Raw genomic sequence first — 20,445 nt, forward strand, 5'->3', positions numbered from 1 at the left:
AGAAGACTTCAAATATTTGCGAGATTAGAATCTTTAGTAATTCTTTTAGACATGTTTTCGAGAAGATCGCTAGTCAAATTTTATCCACCGATTTTAGTTTAGATCTTGTTCATGTTGAATTTCATCGATCTATTGTTTTTAAGTAATGAGCTTCAAAATCATTTTCTAAAGGGAAATATATGTGGGGCTAGAGTCGATTTTGGACCGATCCTTTTAGAATTTGGTTAGCAAGATACTTATTCATGTCAAATTTCATCGATGTACTCTCTTTTTTAAGCAAGTTAAAGTCTTTTTTGATGGACCCCTTATTTGGAAGAATGCTTTTTGAATTTTCTATAATTTTGAACCTAAAAAGTTTTTTTTTAAACTTGATATTTAGGATGTGGAGCTCGGAGTAATTGAAAACCTGTTAAAGGGTATTTTTTCATTCTTCAAAAGGTACTTTTTGAATTTTCTATAATATTGAACCTATTATTCTTACATATATACTTTTTTTGTTATTTAACTGAGTTTTAACTTCAGCATCTACAACAAAAGCGAAGAGTGTATAAAATTTTGCATAGCAGCAAATAGGACTCTTAACTTTTTTTTTTAATTATAAAAATTAGGCCCAATTTTGAGAAACTGTTGGGAATTATTGTTATTGTACCTTACTTAAAATGCATAATTGTTTTTCCGAACCTTTAATTTATTTAAATATATTTTGTACAGTATATACGAAACCAGCAATTCCTTATAATTCAATTATATGCAGAAATATACATATATTAATGCGATTTAAATTTCGGTAAAAATAAATTTATGAATTTTTAACTCTTTGGCTTTTTTAACTGATTCTAAGAAGTTGTTTCGAAAATAGTTCTAAAATAATTCAATTCCTAATTCTTTTTTGAAATTAAGATATATTTTAAATAATAAAAATTCTTTAAAGTTAAAACTCATTCCTTTTGATTTAATTCTTACAATAAATTATAAATATTTTTTATGTAGTTGAATGAATTTATATACATACATACATATATATAAAATTAAGTTTTGAAATAAAAATTGACCTTGTAAATTTAAAAATAAATCTCGCGAAAGTGAGTTTTATAACGAGAGAAACACATTAAATTTCCTATTCTGGAAGACAGTCCAGATTTTAAAATATTTGCTTCCAAAATCCCTCTCTTTATCCCTTGGATTCCGTTTTTATTTAAAATCGTAAAAAAATTTAAAAACTAAAATTAGCCGGCTTACAATCTATTTTAAGCCGCCGTCTCCGTTAGTATTTGTCGGCGCAGGATTCTGGTTATCAACAGTGATTTTTGCAAAAGTAAATTTTTTTTAATATAATAAAAGAAAAACATTTGGAAAAATCAGCAAAGCTTTAGTAACAATAATTGAAATTTGCAGAAACATTTAATTAAAAAAAAAGAAAAGTCAATATTTTATAAGAAAACTAATTGGAATGAAATAGATTACATATAAATATTGGCACGTAAAAGAAAATAAAGAAAAACTGATTTGCAGAAAAAACTTTTAAGCAAATCGAAATGGAGGAAGCAGCCGATATTCATGAAGAATCGGCACCCAAAAGAAGTCGTTCTGATGAAGAAATCAAAGATGAAAAGGATGTTTTCTCCAGCAGTGATAGTGGACAACAAAGGTAGGGTGTTATGCAGTTATTACATTAACAGATGTTTGGATATTTTATCGATTTAATTTTATAACAAATTTTGCTTTTCTTTCTGACTACTGCTGTTTCTTTTATTTGATTTTGTTATTGCAATTGTTTTTATTGTCTTGTGTTCGTTAGTCCACATGATATACAACAACAAGAACAGCGACAACAGAATATGAGTGCATGCTGTAGTAGCAGCAACAACAAGAGCAGCAGCAATAACCACATCAATAACAATAGTGATAGTGGTTTGAGTTTAAAAATGGAGGATTCTTCATGTGGAGATGCTGATTTAACTGGAGATGGTATTCTCAGATTTGATAATGACGAAGAAAACACAATGGCCACTATAGTTGATTCCAAACCAGACGAAGATCAACAAATGTTAAGTGGCGAAAATAGCAAAGCAGATGACGCGGCACAAGCTGTGGAAAAGGATAAACAAATGTCTGCTAATAACTGTTCGGGAGTTGATCTTGACAAACCTACTACTTCCACAAACCTGATAAAACGTCATAAACGTAATCGATCTCGTAATTATCGTGTGGCTGATCGATCTTCATCTTCCTCTTCCAGTTCGTCACCAAAACATCAAGCAGAGACTCAGCCTGAAGAACCCCAACAAGAACAGGGCGAAAGCCAGGAATCTGTCGATGCTGGCGAAGAACCTGTTTCACCTGCCAATAATAATGCAACTGAGGAACCTTCACCGCCTTCGCCTTATATGTCTGTGAGTACATTTGTAATAATCATATGTTTTTATACCCTACGCCTCTACGGAAAGGGTAATATGTGTTTTTGCTGATGTTTGATGAACACAAAAATGTTGGTCCTCACCCACCTTAATAGTATACCAAGCGGCTAGGAATCTCTTTTTAAGTCGATAAAGTTATCATGTTGAAAAACTGAAAAAATTTTGTAAATTTTCGTATGGTACATGTAAAAAATATTAAAAAAATTTTTTTTTCAATATTGCAGTATTTTATTTTAGGTTTATAAAACGATCTTTTTATATACATGATTATTTATATTACGCTCTTTTCTTATTTTTTAGATACCTAACTTCCCCGATTCTTCAAGTAGTAGCTCTTCAAGTGACAGTACATCTGATAGCGATGACGATGATACCGATTTTGAACCGTCATTATTTGCAGATCGTTTAAGTCCTGATTTTGCCTCAAATGATTCAGCCGACTCGAATCGTCTTAAGGAAAAAGACGAAGAAGTTAACAAAGTGTTGAATAAGCAAAAACCTCCTTATACTTGGTGCGGCAGTTATGAACTGATGCGTCGTGAACATGGTTTAAGTGGTGATGGTAAAACTTCTTTGCACAATGGTTTCTCTTACGGATTTAAGAATCGTTTCTATGCATCACGTCACATTGTTGAACGTATGAAAATATCGCATGTCTTGCGCAAACATAATGGTTGTGTCAACTGTGTAAATTTTAATAAAAACGGCGATTTGCTGGTAACAGGTTCGGATGATGCACGCCTTATTGTTTGGGATTGGGCGGCTAATAAAACGAAACATGTTTGGAAATCAGGTCATAGTGCCAACATCTTTCAATCGAAATTTTTACCTTCTTCGTCGTGCATTGATATCATATCGGCCGGTCGTGATGGAAAAGTCAGACGTTCGATAGTACCGCCATCTGGTGGCAAGGTACAAGTGTCACATCTTTATTCACACTCCGGAGCTGTGCATAAACTAGTCATTTGCCCGGACAATCCATCAGAAATTATAAGTGTTGGTGAAGACGGTTGTATTTGCAGTAAAGATTTGAGGGAGGATGTTCCGAAGGTTGATATGTTAAAAGTTTTTTCAAATTTAAAAAGAACACGAAAAGTTCGTCTATTTAGTATTTCGCATCACCCATTTGCCCCCGAAATTTGTGTCAGTGGTAGCGATCAATATGTTTATGTTTACGATAAGAGATCAATGCGAGAACCGGTTTACACAATGTCGCCGGAACATATACTAGGTGTGAGTATTCATTTTTTTTCATTTTATATTTTCCCTAAAGAGTTTTAATAAAATTTAACAATTATCTCAATTATTTATTTTTGTATTTTTTATCCAAGACTCATTTGCCTAATGTGACTTGTTGTGTATATAATCATACCGGTACCGAAATATTGGCCACGTATAGTGAAGATAATATTTATTTGTTCGATAATAAAAATTATGTGTCTGGAGAATATTTACACTCGTACAAGGGCCATTTGTAAGTGAAAATAAAAAATTAAACCAAGATAATTTTTTGAAATTTTCTTATTTTGTTTTGCAGCAACCAGAAAACCATAAAAGGTGTAAATTTCTTTGGTCCAAATTGTGAATACGTTATAAGTGGCAGTGACTGTGGTAATATATTTTATTGGGATAAAAACACAGAAGCCATACTTAATTTTATGCCAGGTGATACAGCTGGTGTGGTAAGTTAGAAAAAATAAATAATACTGCATGAATAAAAAACATTAATAATAATAAGTACGTTGCTTACTAACTTAGACAGATTGGCAAACACATATAATTATATATTACTCATGTTATTTATTAGATTTTGGGCACATTTTTATTTTATCATAGCAAACATCTTTATTTTTTATATTGTTTTTGCGTATATGTATATATAATAACAAAAGCTTTACATATGTTTAATTTTACTTTATTATTTTATAAAACTGCAACATTACATAATGCGTCAAAAAGTCTTTTGAAATCTTTTTGTTCCCCTTACCATCGTGAAAAAGTTATACATAAGCCCATAAATTACAGAAATATGAAAAATCCGGTAAACGCCAAATTAAACATGCTAAATTTTTATAGTTTTCTGAATTAATTTTGCATCTAAAGAGAAGCATAGTAATGCGTTCGAGATATTCACTAAAACTATAAAATACAATTAGAAAGTACTAAAATACTTTTGGAAATTGTGTAGTTAAACTTACAGCTTTTATTTATTCTGAAATAGTAATTTTAAATAAAAAACTAAATATATGTACATATAACATTTTATGAATGGGAATAATGCAAATTATAATATTCTGTAATTTTTTATTGATTTGTCATTTTATGTTCTTTTAATGCTCTTATAACATAATAATGCATCTGTTTGTATTTAATTGCACACTAAAAAATACATACATATCCATATGTACATTTTCATTTTTCGTTTATATTGTTCGTTGTGATATTTATGTATGTATGTGTTAAATATATTCAAGTGTTTCAAAAGAAAACAAAAATATAAAAAATTATTAATTCAGGTCAATTGCTTGGAACCTCATCCTAATACACCTATTTTGGCCACATCAGGCCTTGATCACAATATAAAAATCTGGACTCCAAATGGGGAAAAGGTAAATATCCAAATAAAGTATCTATCTTTATCCACTGAAGTTTAACCTCAAACGTTTACAAATTGTTGGAAATCAATTATTTATAAAGTGTTTTGGTTAATTAAAAGACCTTAATTGTATTTTGTTTGGATACGTTACGATGTTGGTCTTTTTTGTTTCAGTTTGGATTAAGACTTTTTACAATTATATATTTTAATTACACTTCACTACACATACATATATATGTATGTATATTCCACCGTCTCTTTTATTTTTAGCATCCACCTGATCTGACTAAGCTCACTAGTTGTGTAAGACGTAATATACGACGTACGGCTTTAAACGACGGCATTGATTTTGATGATGGTCAGATGCAATTTTTTATAAGACAAATATTGAGTCGTCACGGTGCCAATCGCCGCAATCGAAATCGTGATGGCAATGATTCAGACAGTGATGATTTAAGCAGTGATGATTCTTCGGTACCGGATATACATACCGATTCAGGTGACGATGATGATGACGATGTTTCGAATCTTCGACATTTTGCCTGTGGTACGCAATAAATTTGTTGTTTCCTTTAAAACCAATGTAAGAAGAATTTAATGAAAATGAGACTGGGTGTTTGAGCGTTGTTTTTTGTCTATTAAAATTATTCCCGAAGTTGCTTTATTTTCAAAAAAAAAAATGTGTAAAGAATTTTCTTATTTTCAGTTTTTGCAGCATTTGAGTTTGAGATTTTTCTGGTTTTTAAAAAATTTTTCATTTATTTTTGTAATGTATTTGTATCCTTATATGTATAGCATTGTTTTTTTTTATTTTCTTTGTAAGAAGCTCATTTGTCCACGATAGTATATTATCTTTTAATCTTGTAAACTTTTGAGGATAGCAATGAAATTTTTAACTTTGTTAATTACAGAAACAAAATAAAAGAAAATTGAAAATCTTGTGTTTATAGTTTTAAAATCAGTTATTTGTTAATCGAAAATATATATGTATTTATTTATGATAAACATTAAACAAATTAATGAATGAAAATAAATGTTATCGTAAATAATATATAATTGGTTGTTTGATAATATAAATTTTAATCATTTGTTTGGCATATTAAAGCCACACTGCGTTTAACCCAATGCGATGCTTTAACTTTAGTGTTCAGCAGTAAAGGTATAACATAATTTGTAGAGTGACCTGTAGTCGAAAGAGTGCCTTTACGTTCGGCTGTCTTGTATAAAGGACTTTTATAACGGTTGCCTTCTTGAAGCTCACTAATTATTGTCGGTTTGAGATAAATGGCTGGCATTGAGTAAATCAAGACTTTAGGCAACTGTTCATCTAGTATGTTTTCCTCCCAATTCCAGCGTGCTCCCTCTAGATATAAACCATTTATGTACACACCGTCTTCGGGAGCTCTGTCTTTGCTAATAAAAGATTTTAATTGTTTATATTTACTACTTCTAACCATGACTATCTATATGAAGCAAAACTTACTAGGTCTCATTAAGGACTTCATGATCAAATGTTAGGGTATCAATTGGTATTTTATATTTTCTAGCAAAATTCTGCATAGCTCCTGTTAAGAAAGCTTGCGTGAAAAAGAAACCCGATATCCAAAATGTGGGTGGTTTGCTGTGATGATGCCTTTAAAATCGTTATATTAAAATTTTTCAAGTGTTGTAAAAACATAAAAAATCTTATTCGTAATTATAAGCTAAATGCGTTAAAAAAATGTAGAGCTTATAACATTAACTTACCAATGATGCAACCAGTTGATTCTTTTAAATAAATCCTGAATATAAGATGCTAATGGCTTTAAACTAGGGTAAGATTTCTTCATCCATTTCGCTGGTATTCGATTTAACTTGATAGCGGTTATAACGGCTTCCAACTCAGGGGTCATTACAATAATACCGTGAACAGCATTCTCCACATCACGACATGAAGCTCGAATTTCCAATTGCAACTTCAAAAATCGTTCCATTTCCTGCGTGATCACTGTATTCATAGACTCACTATACTCCACGGGATACTTCTTTTTGGCTCCTTCAATATCCATATTTTCCGGCATCTCGGCTACAATTTCTTTAACGGTATCCAATAACAATTGTTCGGCACTTTGGCCTAGGCCACCACCTGAAGTAACTTCACTGCCCAATATTAAAATCATTGAATCCAATAAAGTTTTGGTAGTTTGTAAGTCTCGTGTTATGCCCGAGTTTGCATGGAGGCCGTACACATCGGGCGCCGCTAAACTGGGATAGTTTTCATCGACATATCGTAAAATTTCGCGATGTTCGGTTTTACGAGGGACAATAAATCTATCTTCTATAGCAAATTTATAGCGGTTGTTTGATACCACCTCAGAATTAACATAATCGGCCAGAATTGTAACAATAGCACGACGATCCCAGGTGTCTGTAACCCGGCCGCCATAATTGCACTCTGCTGTTAAATATGATATGGCATCATATGGCACATGCTCGTATTGATTTAGCAACATCTATATAAAGATGGATTGATAATTTTAAACATAGTTTTGTTATTTATTTTAGAAGACTTACACTCAATTGCAAAACGGATATTTGCAAATCAGATTCATTAAATCCGTATGCAATATTCCAACCCAAAGGTCCGTATTTGCGCCGTTCTTGCACCACTGCATGAAAGAAACATATACCAAAAAGCAGACGAGTAAAAGCACGATCTTGTTTCGGGACACCCGTATAGAAAGATTGATCGTTTATAGGCTCCGAGTTATACGAGCGCATTATATTTTCTTTTAAGCCGGTGGGCGGCTCATTTGTCATCTTGACACCATTTTGCAGTAAGGCAACGGGAAATTGAGGTGTGGGATAGCTAGTTAGCCATAATCGAAATCCGGCTACAAAGTATAAATTTATAATTTACATTATGATTGTGTACATATTTGTTTTTTTCTTACGTGAGGTATTAAACGTATCCATATTTTCCCATAAAAATTCCAATTTGGGCATCCACGACGCTGCCAAATGGCAATTCTGTAAACACACCCAATAGCCCAACTCTTGCGCTACTTTTATGAGATTCTGAGCTATTGGACCCTGACCCTGCCCTAAAGAAATGCTTTGGAATGTCTCATCATAGCCAGTTCTTTCCGCAAATGACAAAAGAGACCCTAGAGGATCAGCACCAGGGGAGAGTATAAAAATTAAAGGAGTTAAAGCCGTTGACTCCATAAATGATTTACTAATATCGAAGTCTGGGGGAGTAACAAATTGTGTGCCCATTTCGGCTGCTATAAAGTGACGTATGGCCAGAAATACCTTATCAGGTCGTAATGATTTTAATATTATAATTTTTTCAAAACGCGTAGTCTTGTTGTGCCAAGGTTCTGGAAGGGGTTGTAATTCAGGTTCTGCGTGATCATATATTTTCTTCCAGGCACCGAGATTGTTTTGGAAAAACTGTACTAAGCCCTTAAGTTCCGGTAACTCTTCTAAACGTAGTAAATTTGCCCATATGTTTTCAGTTATCCAAGAGGGATCTGGATTTTTGGGACCATGTCCTGATTCTTTGGCTGATGTTAACAAATGTGCCATATGACGCATTTCTATTTGATTATTGCCCAGCAAGATACGACAACATAATATAAATGAAAATAGTAATTTATCTTTGTCAAATATTGATCTGCAAACGTTGTTGTATAGGTTCCTAGTCACTGCATCTACTAGGAATTTTATACGCCTAGGTAGTTCTTTAGATTTGTTGGCAGTTTCTATGGAATACATATATAAGTTTATATACCAGTTTAGTGAAAATTGGTACATGGGGTCAATGTTGGGCAAATCAGTTATTGAATAGTAGAGTATGGAAGAGTGTATGGCTACCGGTTTGTAGTTAAGTCTAAATGCTTCTATTTTTGTAGATGTTTCTTTTGACGCTTCTTGTTTGGCCACAATATCAATTGATAACGTTTTGGATTCTCCCAAAATTTGAATAGCACCTTCATTTTCTAAAATATCCCCTTCGGAGCATGTTAATGTTTTCAATATCATGTTTTCTGCATCCACTAAGGCTGCTTTGTTCTTGGCCGCTTCATCTGTTAAATTCATGCGTAATTCCTGTAAATCTGGCCTTTCTTTGGCTACAACTATACTGAGCAACTGGTCCTCTAGAGCGCTTTGAGTTAGCGCAAAGTTTATAATAGTGACCTTGTTAAATGTTTCTGGTAGAAAGTGAGGATTTCTTAAGTTACAGGTCATATACAAACGAAAGTTTTTATGAAGCGGTACAATGTTATCGCCTAAGCTTATAAACTGATGACCTCCTTGCGTAAATGTTTTATGCAACAGTATAGGATCTAATGGTACCTCTAGTTCCTCTAGTACATTTTCTATTATAACCGGATAACCATATTCCATTGACTCGGCTATGATTTTCATGTAGTTAGCCTGATTAAATTTGACTGCACTTAAACGATTTTTACGTTCAGTATTTTTAATCCAGTTGTTGGCCTGCCCCTGAGGGTCTATGAACAGACTGTAACGACTTGAATTGGCTGAAATAATAGCATTTTCGGTGGAAAATACATCATTGGGTAAACCATTGATATTCCAATTTTGTATGGCAATGTCTAAACCTAAAGCTTTTGTTATACTGTAATTTTCCGAAAGGGGAATTTGGTGATTAACACACTTTTGATACCAGTCATCCACACACATAGAACGATATTTATAGTTAACGGCAGAGAGATAGGCTATCACTCCACATGATATTAGAATGTCTCCCGACAAATGATCGTAAAGACTTTGTAAATCTTCAGCTGCCTTTGTCCATCTGGATTTTTCTCCGCCCAACCCATCTATCAAAGATTTAGCCCGGCTGAGTCTACTTTCACAAAGATCAGCCTCATCTTGTGTTCTTCTCATTTCTTGATTTGCCTTGTCTAAATCCTCATTGAGTTTAGCTACCTTGGCCTCCAAAGCAGCAGTTAGTTCTCGCTTTTCATTTAAAAAGGTCATAGTATCGGCATATTCCTTTTCGGCTGCTATTAATTTTGCCTTTTTTGGGGCCACAATTTTTGCCACATTGTCATAAAGATCCATAGCAATAATCCATTGGCATAGACCCTTGGCCGCACTTGAAGCTTTAGCAACAATTTTTGGATTGAAATCTTTGTGAGGTATAAAATCTTTACGTATCTTTTTCATTATTTCGGGATTAATATTATCTTTGTCAAAATCTTTAAGGGCTTGGAGAAAATTTAAATCGCCCAATATTCGTTTACTGGGTCCCCAATAATCATTAACCATTTTTCCAGTAGCAGGATCCGCTATACGGTCTGGTGGTATACCCTTAATAACACAAACCGCAGCCATAACTAGTTTAATGACTGATGGAGGATTTTTCATAGACTTGACCAGGGTTATATCTGCCGGTTTGAGTGTATTGAGGGCCTGTAAGGCTTCTTCCAAAACAGGAATTGCTTGGGCTAAATCTTTTTCGCATTCGCTTTTCAACTCTTGAGCCGCCTCCGCTTGTATGCCTGCCACTATTTCATCTTTTTTCACTTGTTCTGCTGCTGCCTGTGCGGCCACACTCTCTGTATTGATTTCCAGTAACATCTTGCGAGAATTTTCCGCCATAGATAACAGCTTTGGTTGCAAATCATTCAATTCTTTTTGCATTATAGAAATGGCTTCAGCTGCTGAAGCCAAAGTATCTAAACCTCCTATATATCGCATTTTTGCATCCATTACTTCCTGCTGTTTGCGGCCAATTACCTTTTGAAAAGATTGTATCAATTCTAAAAACGAAGCATTGGTCAAATATATATATCGTCCGGTTGCTTGACAGAATTCTGCACATACTGACGAAGCAGTTGTGTGAAAATATTGCGTAGTCTCCACTATGGCCTGCTTTACTTCTTCGGAGGGAACATTAACATTTTCTAATGATATTTTTGCTACCATTTGTAAAGCTTCTTCCGGCCAGCTTTGATACCAATCTATGGTGCAACAATTCACAAGGGAAGGATATAAACGAACTCGTGTTCTCAAAGAATCTCCTATGGGAGACAGACATAATACAATGTGTAATTTTTTTTTACAACGGTTAACAAAAAATGAAAAGACTTGTAATGGAGATATATCTATATTGCGATTGCCTCCCTGTGCAGCTAAACGGACCATTTCTAAAATTTCCTGTTTTTCATCAATGGCATAGATATTGGGCACTTCTCCTTGGTTTAGTAAACAGTCTATATCCTGTAAAAATAATTCCATTTTTATTTGATTTTCTGTCATTAAAAAAACAGTGTGTTTGTCCAAGCCACCGGCTTCTTTTAAAACACATTTCAAATCATCATGCCAATCATTGGCTCCATAGTTTTTAGTGATTTCAGGTTGAAAGAAGGAAGTTTGCACCATATTGGTGGCTAATTTCGTTAGAGATTGCCGACCTGAGCCGCCAAGGCCAATGAGGAGTGCACTGGCTCCTACAATGGAAATAATGCGACATATACGATTCAAATGTTGCAGAGCAAAGGTAAATAATGTAATATCCATTTTTGATCTTCTGGTGGAGTTGTAGTCATCCAAACTTGTTATGGCTAATTTATAAAGGGCAGCCGTAGAGGGAACCTCTTCATATCTTCTCTCATCGGCCACACTATCCTCGTCGAAATACACACCGAAGAATACACGACTTGCAATATCCAAAGTAAATGAAGCCTCACCAGAGCCGGCTGTTTCATTGCAATAATTATCAAATACATTTTCTAATTTTTCTTTAAAATTTGCTTTCACGCAGTCGTTCAGTTTGTTAAACATCCATTTTCGATCGCTATCGTCCACTAATCGATCATAGAATACTCTCAAGGCTTCGTGATACCACAAACGAACAAATACCTTTTTATCATTGACAGACTCCTTGCGTAAAAGAGAACAGCCCGTTACAACGCGTGATATGTCTCTTAGATTAAATATATAATGACTTTTAGATGGCGTAGCTCTCATTTCATTTTGAACCATTTTGTAAATTTGTTGGGTGGCCGAAACGATTTGATTGACCACTACAAACACATCGTTGCCATGACCCGTCTTACGAAATCCATTTAATAGAACATTAACAAAAATACGATTCATGGTGTCATCACTAAATGTGTCTATTGAAAAAATATTAAAGTGATTCAAAAATCGAGGATAAACATCTTGTCGACTTCCACCTGGTAAGCCGCAAGCGCTGACAAATATCACATTGTGTATAAATATTTTGGTACTATCTTTAAGATCGTAAAAATGGCCATAATCGAAATATTGTCTTAAAAGTTCCAAAGGAGGTTGCGCTCCATATTCCTCCTTTAATGGCATATTCATATCATCTACGAAAAGGACAGTATTTTTGCCTTTAGGTGGACCATAAATACCTCGTTTCCACTTTTGTAGCTAGAAAGAAATGCTTATTTAAAGATATCGGATTTTTTCATAAATATATATACTCATCCTATATTCAAAAAGTACTAACTGAATCTTGGACCAAAGTGAGTTTTTAATGACAATAGCTTTTTGCACTCTTGAAAACTTGGTTTTATAGATTAACCCAGCAAAACAAGTGTGGAAAAAATTTAATATTTTCATCACAACAAGTAACCCGAAATGCTTCAAATTCGGGTGAAAACCCTATGAATTTTACATTTCAGTCTCAAAACAAGTGTGAAAAAAATGTAATATTGTCATCACAACAAGTAACCCGAAGTGCTTCAAATTCAAGAGAAAAACCTATGAATTTTACAATGGAGTGTCATTGGAGGAATGTTGTTCATTTTTTGCAATTCTGAACTATATCTAATCTCAATTTTAGAAGCAGTAAAAATCCGATATTTAGATGTCAAAAATAAAACACATTCGCTTAATAACACTCTTATGTAAATTTCACTAGTTTTTTACCAAACCTTGATGTACTTCAAATATGTTATATGTAATGACTTTTCTACATCTCTTTTTCTCACTTTTAACTGGGTAAGGATATATTTGGTTTATAAAATTGAATAATATTTAATTGCATTTTTAGATGTGATTAAGATGTAGTTTGTAAAATATGACATGAATTATTTTTTGCTGGAAAGTGCTTTTTGAATATGGAATATCAGTACGTACTTGAATCTTACCTTAGAAATTAGTAATTCTTGAGTTTGATTGGCGGTAATCATAACAGTAAAAGTTATAAATGCGGATTCATTGGTTTCACTGTTCAGTCGATTCATTAGATAATTTTGTACATATACACTTTTCCCGGTTCCTGTAGGACCTACCAATAATATTTTCTTTTTGTGCTACAAGTTGAATTAAAAAAAAATAAAATAAGATTTTTTTAAACACTTCTAATTTTATTTAATCGCGGTACCGTATGTACCTGTCATAAAACAAAAAGGTAAAAATTACCAAAAATGCCCCTTTTATTGGTTCTCACTTACACACTTTTTTTTGTTTATTTTTTTTTGTCCAATCAAAATTTAAATAAAAACTAAAATTTTCTTAAATTAAACGCTTTAACAGATTCTTAGTAAAACTCAAATAAAATTTTCAATTGAAAACCTCTAGACTTAAAAGGAATTTTCAATATTAGAAATCTGCATAGTAACTTACATCAATATGCATTTTTAATAAATGCATGTAACGAGCGGTGTCCACAGTTGGAACCTGAACTCCCAAAGAGGTTTCCTCTACTTCCATACGTTTTGCAATATCTGGCCAGGAACGCCAAGCACCGCGCTGCTTAAAAATATATATATAGTCCACCAACAACCCCTCAATTGGTATTGCAATTTCTAATTTCCCAACGTCTGCGGGAATGTTTTCTTCATCAGCCCAATGCTGATCATCAAGATAGTTTAGTTCTTTAAATTAATTTTTTAATATTTAATATTTCGGTTATACCTTTCTTAAGAATGCATCAAACTTTTCCCTGGACCTTGAGTCTAGAATACCAGCCACTCCCCAAATTAAGGAAAATATTATGGCTGCCTGAAAATACATTGGTAAATATTTTTGATAGTCCTCGGGATTTTCATCTACTGCCTCATTAAGGCACATTTCAAATATATCAAAAGTAGTTGTAAGACAATTATATTCTCCAGGTTTCAGGTATTGAGTACAATTTTTCCGAACAAATTCTTGACACTGTAAAGATTTTCGAAAAAAGTGAAATTTAATATTATTTTACAAGTTTTAATTGTCTTACCGGTTCCAACAACCAATTAAATAAGGCTTTAACGTAAGGTATGCCCTCCTCATCAGCCCATCTGTTGTCGGATTTCTTAAGCCAAGTGTTAGCAAAAGCTTGCCATCCTAATGTACTGGGCTCCATGTATATCATGCCACAGCGTGACACAGTGGCCGGCGATGCTTGTGCCAAATCCATAACTTCGAAAATCATTGACATTTCCTTGGTCATGGTTATAACCTCGCCCGATGTTAAGCACAGTTTCTTATTATCGTCAAGTACAGTATTCATATTTTCAATCCAAACAGCATCCACAGGACCATCAAATATTACCTGTTAATTTGAACTGGTAGTAAAATAATGTAATTGATTTTAGTAGTGTTAAACTTACCCATTTTCTATCTGGTGTTGGAGTCATGGCAAAATCTCTAAATATGCGAGCTACTAAGCCATCCGTCCACTCATATGAAACTGGGTCAAAGGAACCATACAATTGATTCATTGTTATTGATTTTGGATTCATAATACCCATTTGTACATGTTGAAAATAAGGACTTTTTTCAGGAGCCTTAATCTTTAAAGACGACAAAATCTTTGATAATATGTCTAAAGTCTTTGATTTGCCAGCCAAAGGTTCTCCAACCAACATAAAACCATGTCGCACTATCATCATTTCATATGTCTGTATAACCTTGGTGAGGAAACTATCTGTTGGTTCCAAAACCATTTCCTTGCAAAATTTCTTAAATTCCGCCTCGATAAGTGAATAATCGATGGTCGGTAAGGTGATGCCAGGGAATATGTCTGAGATTATTCCTTCAAAAAGGGGAATATCAAAAGACATGAATTTAGGTAAATTAACATCTATTAAAGATCGTAACAGCAAAATATCTTCCATTTCATTAGGAAATTGTTTTTTAATATTGCCACAGGCGGAGAGTACTGTCTTTACCGCTCTCATTCCATAATCGTAATGATTTTGCATAGATAATTGTTCAGAGCATAAACGATAGGTAGTCACAATTTTAACTGCCAATTTGCGGGCATCCACGAAACCATATGAATAAAGAGATATTTCTCCAATCATTGCATAATCCGGAACCATCATTGCAACAGATCGAAATAGTACCTTTAAATTGTCTGGTAGTTCGGAACGTCCAGCATAGCCTGGATTCATAGTTATACACACATAACACGAAGGGTTTAACGTTAATTCGGTATTTTCAAATACGAATTTTACGGCATTGGCACGTACAGCCTGAACGATTAATAATATTTGTTGGGCCACCACAGAAAGAACTTCTAATTCGATACGATTAAACTCATCAAAACAAGCCCAGGCTCCACTAGAAGCTAAACCTTTAAAAAATTTACCCATTGCTTTGTAATCCAGGCCATCGGAACAATTGAATACTTTGCATTGAACTGCTAAAGCTTTCGCAAGATCCTTGGTGGTTTCTGTTTTACCTGTGCCAGCTGGTCCTTCGGGGGCTCCATTTAAATGTAACTGATAAGCTCCCACCAATGTGCGATAACAACGATCAGTCAAGGGTGTTATAACCAAACGATCCGAGTTGCCCAAATATTCATTGGCATATGGTACTGTGGCATTGATGATCCTTACCCAACTGTCTCCCTCTTCCCAATAGTAACGTAATTGGGACATCCATTGGAAATCATACTCACTATTTATTTTTAAGTGTATAAGTTCCTCGACCACATCTTTGGCATGAACATCAATGACTATTAGCGACTTAATGGTAATGCGATTTAAATTACTTATTTCGGTAGATCTGACTAAACTCACAATCTGATGCAAATCGGTGGTAAGTTCGGAAAACAAATTTTTCATTGCCTGGTAATCAGTAATGGACTTTCTTAGATTAATATGAACATTGGCAGCCCAATATATTTGTGATACACACAAGGCCACCATTTGCGGCCAATACAATACCCATTCATATCTCTCGACTTTGGGATAGTGCTCAAATGACATTCCCATTTGTTCTCGTACAGCTTTTAACATTTCGTATTCCACACCCAAAAGCCACTTTTCTACACTGCCTCCGGCAGCTGCTGTAGACACCTGTTCCACGAATGGAACAATTTCCATATCTCCACTTATCATAGATATGACATTTTTCTTTTCATCAAATTCCAAGCTATTAATTCCTTCAAAACATTTACTTAAGTGAGGCAAAACTCTTAAAGGATCTTTGGTTTCCGATAAAATCTCTAACATTTCGTCATTCGACAAGAAGAAGAAACGAGGAAAATATAATCTTTTCTTTTCCAAGTAATTGTTAACGCCATTGGTAATATCATCTAAAAGTTCTACAGCTTTGATAAGAGATTCAAGTAACCCAGATGCGGGAGCTGTTTCCATAACTAAGGGCTGTCTCAATATCATGCCCATATTACGAGTAAATGTTTGTTCCACAATTAAAAAAAGCTTTCCCTCTTCAGGCATTTGAGCCACTATATCTTTTGAAGAGAATATGGGCAATAAATATAAGAAATTAGCTTGTACTTTTCCCCACTGGTCTAATGTTTCATTTACTCTTTTTATTTTATCATACCAAGCTAAAACTTCGGTCTCACAGGGTTTCATAAAAGCTGAGCCACGCATTGACAATGTTTTTAGTATGTGATCATCCAGAAGAGCTTGTATATCATCCAGATTAGATAAAATCTGTACTCCTGTCTCTTTGTAGGGTCCCGTTGGAAATATCTTGTTATCCCACTCATGAATCATAGACTGTAAGGCAGTCCATAGTTGCAACTCTTTGTTAGCCCCTACACTTATTATTTCAAACTGATCCAATTTTGAATCTAATTTATAGTTTAAGATTTTCCTCAATGTTGTTCCTGCATGCGGAGTTATATCGAAACCAGCTATTTCCGACATTTCTTTCCAATGCCGTTTTCTTAGGGCTGGATTACACATGTTATTCACTATGAACACGCCTGTGGTAAAATCTTTAATTGATTGTATCATTTTGTTGCAAAGCCTCAAGGGCACCGGATGATTCTCGGGGTCAGGATCTTCGGTTTGTCCCTAAATATAATAAAATTTGTGAAGGTAATTGGTAATTGATTGATTGAACACACCTTAAATTTACAAATTGGATTATCGATTAGATCCTGTTTGATTTTTTGCCTGTAGTACTTTTGATTCTTTTGGAATTCTTTAAGATAATTATCGGTTGTAAGTTCCACAAACTTTGGTTCCAAATATTCAAATGGGCCATCCAACCACACACTATGGTAACGCATCCAATTAATGCATAACCTGAAATGAAAGTAAAAAAATGCAAAGTTTTAAACATAGAACTTTCTTATGGATAGAATAATTTATATAACTACTTCATTAATGTTGCAAATGGATAAACAAATGTCTTTAAAACGTCCAATGTTGGATAAAGTGTTTGTGGAATTTTGAACAGCTTCTCCTCCTTATTAATCCAGGCCACATAGTCATCGAATATTTTTAATTGATCTATAAAATTCTGCAGCATTATATAATATTCTTTAAACTTTTTCGGATCACTCATGTCATTAATGATTGTAATTTTTGGTATAAGTTCTTCGATATCTTCATTTAGTTTCTTAACGACTTCCTGCAAATGCTCTTCAAATAGACATTTGTAATTCTCCTGCTGAGAGGCATTATAATCACAGATTTCATTGATATCATACAACCAACTAATGGTTGTGATGGTCAAATCAAAATGATAAGGAGACATCTCGCACAGTTCAACCAGATTGGTGCCTACTTTCAGGCAATATTGTATGCGATTTCTTAATTCGAAGAGTTTCTCTTTCTTGACAAAAATCATGTATTCTGCAGCCGCCAAAAGCTCTTCCGTGGTTTTTGGTATTTCTATAGCTCTGTCTTTGATATATTGAAATTCATCACAAATACCTAATTGAGCTTTTATATGTTGTTTTGTTATTTCGGTCGTTATGCGGGCAATTAATCCATCCGCTATTTGACGAAGACGTTTTATGGCTGGCTCATTGTTTATAATGGCCAAAACAAAGAAGTCCTGTCGCGGTTCGCTGCGCAACAAGTTAATGTATTCAAAGTATGTGTCAATTTTAGTGAAATATTCTTCAAATGCTCTCGGCTCGGATAAGAACTCGTTCAAATCATCCATTACAGTTTGACTGTAGAGATTGTAATACTTTCTTTGGTACTTCACCAAATATTGTTGTATAGGTTGATATGTTTTCACGATAACTGCTTTCAATTGTTCAATATATTCGTTAAGATAATTGAGATTTAGATTTATGCGCAAATACTCGGCAGCCTGATTAACTGTTGAAGCATCAATTTGAGGTTGTATGGGTTCCATTCGGTTCCCTACATCGGCTATCTCTCTCACTATTGTCTCATAGACTTCTAGTATTTCCTCAATGCTTGGACTTATGTCGATGCTATCATCTTCATCGTAACATACTAAATTCAAGCGTAGCATGGGTATTTTACGATCATTTGCACACACTTTAAGCAGTTCCGTTAAAGTTCTTTGTTTTAAATTATTAAGCTGTCGATTAATAAGACCTTCTATACACAGAAATGTCGGAGGCCATAACTTAGAACTAATAACGCGTTTTTTATACATACGTCGTATGCTGCATATAAACTTTGGATACCAAGTCCACCTTAAGTAAGTGTTGTTATTGTCCAAAGATGTGCGACAATATTTTAGCAATGTTTTGTGAGAAATACATTCCCTTTGACCCAAACCCATTTGTACCGAAGCAGCTTGCGTCATTTTCAATTGTAACGGATCAAATGCAATTAACAGTTCGGGAAATTCCAATTCGCTTGAGTTTAATACACATCTTACGGGAATGTGCAGAATTAGTAAACGCTGTTTTATTCTCTTTCGATTTTGAACAAATTTTGAGTAATTTTCTGTTTTCCCAGGTAGCGAAAACCTAAAGTCGGCTTTTGGTAACACGAACTCAGCAGGGTCTTCGCCAGGCAATTCGGGTTTAACCAAAATACTTTTCATGCTATAAATTTTCATTAAACGATCAAATTCATCGTGAACATCCTTCATATACGATTTTACTAGATCTGGTAGTTTTTGCTTCAATTTTTTCGGTGCATAGCTCAGTATTTGTTTTTCGGTTTTTGTTAACATTTTTGGAACCACAATTTTGCGTACACATCTCCGCAAGTTGTCTACATAATGGGATTCTGGCAGATATCTAATGTCGGACTCGGACGGTAAACGTTTACGTGATAATTTCATTTTAACTTCGGCCGCTCGATACTTCAGAAACATATGATGCCGTTTTTCGTATACATCAGCCAAACGAAATTTCAATAGGGGATTCTTCATGTATTCCTCATTATCGTATCTATCTAGATTTGAGGGCGGATGATACATTCTATCCAATTTTCGACTATACATTATTATCTCCTTTATGTGTGTTATATGAGTTTAAAATTACTTTCTTTTAATGATTGGTTCGGCTTCATAAATCGTTTGTATTTTTGTTTATTTGTTTATTTGTTTTAAATGCCTAATAACGGGTTGCCTAACTACGGCTATTCGATTTTTTTGAAAACAGGCTTGTATTTTGTAAATGTGGAAAAGTATTTTATCCCCTGTCGCAGAAGTTTGTTCTGATAGAAAGGTTTCAAAGGGGAATTTAAAATTTTTGCATTTATTCTTATTTTTTAATTTTTATTAAAATCTTTTCCAAAAACTTTATTGTTGCTATACATAATGAGAAAATATGTGTGAAGAATTTAAAAAAATGTTTTGTTGTGATATGGGTTTGCTGTCATAGCTTCTTTTTAACAGTTTTAAAAGTTCATTTTTCTTGTAATATCTTTCTTATTCGTGGTATCATAACTCGATGCTGTTATAATTTCTATAAAGAATCAATTTTTTTACATTTTGGTTGAAGACTTTTTGGAAAGGGAATTCTGTGACAAGCCTAATAACTACCATCAAATAACATAACTCAATGCTTTAACGAATATTACTACACCATTAGTTGAATTACGACTCGGATCTTAAAACTTACTTTGAATAATATTCATTTCTTAAATTATATTCTATGTTTCAGAATTTTATCTACAGCAGTTTTATTATTAGAAATATTTATAAAAGTAACATTTTGTTAAAGATAAAAAGAAATTAACAATATTACAGTGCATTTCTTAAAGTACAATAAACATATCATTTATATATTCATGGATATTAATATACATA

At 33.7% G+C, this 20,445-nt stretch overlaps 2 protein-coding genes across 2 annotated transcripts; one reads left to right on the top strand and one right to left on the bottom strand.

The window, feature by feature from the left end:
- The first annotated feature begins 1,272 nt into the window (after positions 1-1,272).
- On the top strand, positions 1,273-5,954 carry LOC111684612 (DDB1- and CUL4-associated factor 8). Its single transcript, XM_023446823.2, has 7 exons — positions 1,273-1,648; positions 1,799-2,393; positions 2,718-3,650; positions 3,749-3,891; positions 3,955-4,099; positions 4,934-5,026; positions 5,284-5,954. The coding sequence occupies exons 1-7, from the start codon at positions 1,536-1,538 to the stop codon at positions 5,569-5,571; spliced, it is 2,310 nt and encodes a 769-aa protein (XP_023302591.2). The 5' UTR covers positions 1,273-1,535; the 3' UTR covers positions 5,572-5,954.
- Positions 5,955-5,993: 39 nt separating this feature from the next.
- LOC111684148 (dynein axonemal heavy chain 12) lies at positions 5,994-20,100 on the bottom strand. Its single transcript, XM_023446274.2, has 12 exons — positions 17,573-20,100; positions 17,318-17,498; positions 14,598-17,264; positions 14,225-14,539; positions 13,921-14,163; positions 13,630-13,857; positions 13,152-13,316; positions 7,947-12,429; positions 7,567-7,886; positions 6,760-7,505; positions 6,497-6,646; positions 5,994-6,426 (listed from the first exon to the last, which is right to left on the bottom strand). Exons 1-12 carry the CDS (start codon positions 19,633-19,635, stop codon positions 6,093-6,095), a joined length of 11,895 nt encoding a protein of 3,964 aa, XP_023302042.2. The 5' UTR covers positions 19,636-20,100; the 3' UTR covers positions 5,994-6,092.
- Between the last annotated feature and the right edge of the window lie 345 nt (positions 20,101-20,445).

Source organism: Lucilia cuprina, chromosome 5 (assembly GCF_022045245.1).
Source record: "Lucilia cuprina isolate Lc7/37 chromosome 5, ASM2204524v1, whole genome shotgun sequence".
Taxonomy (NCBI): Eukaryota; Metazoa; Arthropoda; class Insecta; order Diptera; family Calliphoridae; genus Lucilia; species Lucilia cuprina.

Bases quoted from the DNA above. Each gene is read 5' to 3' on its own strand.
- LOC111684148 (XM_023446274.2), bottom strand. From the start codon at position 19,635: ATGTATAGTCGAAAATTGGATAGAATGTATCATCCGCCCTCAAATCTA. The intron at 13,858-13,920 runs GTATAACCGAAA...CTTGATGATCAG, and splicing joins TTGATGCATTCTTAAGAAAG to CATTGGGCTGATGAAGAAAA. The intron at 7,887-7,946 runs GTAAGAAAAAAA...TATACTTTGTAG, and splicing joins GGATACGTTTAATACCTCAC to CCGGATTTCGATTATGGCTA.
- LOC111684612 (XM_023446823.2), top strand. From the start codon at position 1,536: ATGGAGGAAGCAGCCGATATTCATGAAGAATCGGCACCCAAAAGAAGT. The intron at 2,394-2,717 runs GTGAGTACATTT...CTTATTTTTTAG, and splicing joins CGCCTTCGCCTTATATGTCT to ATACCTAACTTCCCCGATTC. The intron at 5,027-5,283 runs GTAAATATCCAA...TTTTATTTTTAG, and splicing joins GGACTCCAAATGGGGAAAAG to CATCCACCTGATCTGACTAA.